General features: G+C 37.5%; 1 protein-coding gene across 1 annotated transcript; it reads left to right on the top strand.

Annotated features, from left to right (window-relative positions):
- The first annotated feature begins 2,646 nt into the window (after positions 1–2,646).
- LOC118742299 (40S ribosomal protein S23) lies at positions 2,647–3,981 on the top strand. Its single transcript, XM_036474267.1, has 3 exons — positions 2,647–2,730; positions 3,192–3,351; positions 3,616–3,981. The coding sequence occupies exons 1-3, from the start codon at positions 2,727–2,729 to the stop codon at positions 3,881–3,883; spliced, it is 432 nt and encodes a 143-aa protein (XP_036330160.1). The 5' UTR covers positions 2,647–2,726; the 3' UTR covers positions 3,884–3,981.
- Positions 3,982–4,204: the final 223 nt, after the last annotated feature.

Here is a 4,204-nt window from a genome sequence, read left to right as displayed (position 1 = left end):
TCACACTTTATTTACTAATATATTCACACTTTATATTCACACACTTGGCATTTCGAAGACAGTTTATTCTCTGGACGCCTACTTTACACATACAATGTGACAATTAGGGCCGATTGATCAATGTCTGGTTATCACTACTTGCCGGTTAAACATCATTATCAACGTTTTCGACATCATGCATATAACATGTGATCGATTTGTGCTAATCAGACATTGAACAACTAGCCTAGTTGACACTAATCATCGGTTAACATCGTTAACGACGTTTTCGGCTCCATGCATATGATACGGTACCAGTAACGTCGATGACGATGTTTAACCTGGGAATTAGTATCAACCAGGCTTTGAGCAATCGGCCCTTAATATATATTCTCAATTGTCTTGTCTTTTGTAAACGCAAGGTTATACAGCTGTCAGCAGGGACGGACTTAAGCTGTAGGTACATAATTTTATTTTCTGCGGCGTTACGTTGTACCGTTGGCGCGTTGGCGCGTTGACCACTGTGGCGTTGACGACGTTGTAAAATTTGCTGTTACACACCTTGCGTTGTGCCGCTCATTATTTTGTAAACAAAAAACAGCTGATAAGCATGGCGTCGCCTGTAATAGCTGTCATACAAATGCACGTGTTCAATTTTATTTGACATTGACGGCGTGACGCAATCGCCGGCGAACGCATGTTGTGTACCTTCGCTTTTACGCTGACGACACACAATCAGTTTTGCCTTTCAATTTCCACACATACATTTAGGGCCGGTTGTTCAATGTCTGATTAACACAAATCGGAGGTAGAAGCTCCGGTTAAGTACACCGACTGCTTTATCGATCACATGTTATATGCATGATGTCAAAATCGTCGATAGTGTAGTGGTAGTGATAACCAGACATTGAACAACCGGCCCTAAGTCTGTTCCTTTGAACTTCGTACTTAAACCTGTGGAACTGTCAAACTACAATTTTACTCTCTCAAGTGAGAGTAAAAGGAGAACAGATGCAGAAGTGCACGGGAACGCAAAAAGCACTATTTCCTGTTTGTTTACGTGTCATTGGTGCAACACTGATTTGGCTGAAATATCACTAAATAATCATTAAAACCTATAAATATTCAAATATTTCGTTGTTTACTTCCATTTTTTTTACAAATATAAGGTTCTTTGCTTTCACCGCTTTCTGTTTTTGTTTGCACATGCAAATCAGCTGATCGTTTGACACTTTTCATGAACTTACAGGAAAAACAACTCCGGACTAAATCCTGTAAATTCTGACTAGGAACAGTTGCTCAGTTACTCTCTCAAAAGTGTTCCCACTTACAGCTTTTGTGTCAATAGGAACGACTTCCTGTAAGTTCTGACTAAATCCTGTAAACCGGACTGCTATTGGAACAGACTAATTGCTTGTCAAAAATCATACAAATTGAAAGCCATTGCGTAGGCTGCATTCAATTTGAGAAGAAACTTCATTATCAACATGCCGTCTTCAAGAAAACAATGTACTTCTGAAGACCATTTTCCGTTTTAATTCCACTGTAGATTAACATTTTAGCATGCATAATTTATTTATTTAGTCTACAGAAAAATGTTTTCTTACAGACAATTAACCTTGGAGAAATTCATAATTCTCAAGTTGATATCCAACATCATTCTCCAACTCATCTCTAACCGACGCGCAGATACGTAAAAAGTGATAGAGAAATGAATATTTAATTATCAAGTAAAAAACTAAAGCTATATAAAGAGGAAAACTACCAACAAAAAGTAAATAATCTTCAAAATATGCTCAAATAATCTTGAAAGAAAATAAAACGCCAAGTGAATCAAGTGGCAAAATTACTGTCGGACTGTGTACTGTGAAGTGAATTATTGTAATACGATTTTCCTTAACTACTTAATACAAAAGGATTAATAAAATGAAAAATTAATATTTAAATTCATCTATGTATGTAGTTTCAATCAAAAAGGTATAAGGTATTTTACTATTTCAATTTCAGTATTTCAATGATATGTTTGAGACCAATTGGAGAATTACATAGGACTTCCAGTTGAGAACTAGCATGTTCTCAACTTGAGAAACAGTCCTTTTTTCATACAAAGAAAAATGCCCATTTTGTTGAGAACGCTATGATCCTCCACTTGAGGTACTGTTGAGAAACAACGTTGGAGATTTGAGAAATACCTTAGTTCTCAACTTAACCTCAAGTTGAGCTCAAACCTAAATGTTTATTGGGGTACGGGAATGATTCTGGGCTATTTTGGGCACCCGCGGGATCCCGCGTTGCGTATGGGAAAGAACCTAGTCCCCTTTCAGACACGTCAAGTCTTGCTTTCAAGTCTGCTCGTTCGTGGGTGAAGGAGGTGGGAAGAGAGGTCAAGAGTACAGATACCTCCGTACCGTCAATTCGTTTCAAGTTTTCTTGTTCTCTTTGGATCTTTTCGTTGCTTCCCGTTTAAAGAACCAAGTAGTTGAATTCAATAAAACTTGATGCGTGTGGAAGCAAAGAGAAAACACAAAAGAGAATGCGATAAAAATTGCTTTCAAGGCTTGACGTGTCTGAAAGGGGACCTATTCTATCGGGCTTGGTGCGTACAGAACCTTCTGAACACTTCCTGCTTGAACGCCTTCTGCTTGACGGCTTGACATGTTGTTGTAGCTCAATTTTGAAAGATGGACACGATCCGAACGACAGCTCGTTCTTTTATTTCCGCCATTGCTTGAGAAAGTTTGGGAATTATGGGTGAGTTGCAGAAATAGCTAAATTCCTTCGATTTAAAGCCTTTTCAAAAAATATTTGTCTACTGTTAAAGGGATATGTTATACTACGATAAAAAATATGTGACAGTAAGTAGAAATTCTGCGCACAAATTAAAAAACAGTTTGGTGTGATTTGTCTCCAGACTGCTGTTGAGTAGTAGTGGTCGCCGAAGATTTTTAGCCTATTTAATCGCGGAATATCACATAAATCACTTTCTTTCGTAGAAAACTTTTGATCAAATCTGAATTTAAACAAATTGCGTCGCCAGCAAAACTGCATCTTTAAATAATTTTGTGTGATGCTAGACTTGTACTAACACATACATAAATTAACACAAATCTAACCTCACTCTTTGAGTCGATATACCAAAACTATAGTTTGAGCGTGTTTTAATAAGTTATGAATTTGCAACTTATTTTGCACTTTATTTTTTTTCATTACAGGCAAGCCAAGAGGTCTCCGCACAGCCAGGAAGCATGTGAACCACCGTCGTGATCAACGTTGGGCTGATAAAGATTACAAAAAGGCCCATTTGGGTACCAGATGGAAGGCTAATCCTTTTGGAGGAGCATCCCATGCTAAAGGCATTGTACTTGAAAAAGTGTAGGTATAATTCGATAGCTTAGTTTCCAAAAGTGAATTTAAGTGCTAAAGGTGAAGTCCAATCGTATGCAGTGTTTCGTATTTTTACTTCTAGTGACTGTGCGACCCACAGTATATTTTTGTGCTTTGTGTTTCATATTCACCATATCACAGGATTATACTGTGAGCTGCGCGTCACTTTTCAACCCAAATCAAAAATCGGACTTATAATTTAAGTATATTTATGTATGTATGTACATTGTTTTAATTATTCCTTTTTTTCAGCGGTGTCGAAGCAAAGCAGCCTAACTCTGCCATTCGTAAGTGCGTGAGAGTGCAGCTCATTAAAAATGGCAAGAAAATTACGGCTTTCGTACCTCGTGACGGTAGCTTGAATTACATTGAAGAGAACGATGAAGTCTTGGTTGCCGGTTTCGGTCGTAAAGGTCACGCTGTCGGTGATATTCCCGGTGTACGTTTCAAGGTAGTTAAAGTTGCGAACGTTTCGCTACTTGCACTGTACAAGGAGAAGAAAGAGCGTCCTAGGTCGTAAATCTTCAACTTGAAAGGATAAACATCTGCTTATAGTTTTTATGGAAACCAAAATAAAAATTGGATATTCTATTCTATTCTATGTTGGTTTAACTTGAATTTCTATTTGTATTACTCTGATGATAGTTGTGTTTGTTTACTCATTTCCGGTAAAATCCAGTAAGAGTTTATACAAATTTTCATGATTTGGCGTTTTCGTACGCAAAAACTTGCAAAGTAGGGGAAATTGAGAGCGAAAAATTACGATTGAAGGTGTAAGTTTTTACTGGATAAATTTTTACTTGTAAGAATTTGCCAGTACGAAAAACAGCTGATCGCATGC

The sequence above is a fragment of the Rhagoletis pomonella genome, unplaced genomic scaffold, assembly GCF_013731165.1.
Source record: "Rhagoletis pomonella isolate Grant_MI unplaced genomic scaffold, Rhpom_1.0 Rhpom_scaffold_00007, whole genome shotgun sequence".
Lineage (NCBI taxonomy): Eukaryota > Metazoa > Arthropoda > Insecta > Diptera > Tephritidae > Rhagoletis > Rhagoletis pomonella.
This window is presented reverse-complemented; position numbering and strand designations above follow the sequence as displayed.

What these genes read in the sequence shown, in the direction of transcription:
- LOC118742299 (XM_036474267.1), top strand. An exon ending in GGCATTGTACTTGAAAAAGT is followed by an intron (nt 3,352 to 3,615) that starts GTAGGTATAATT and finishes CCTTTTTTTCAG; the next exon opens with CGGTGTCGAAGCAAAGCAGC.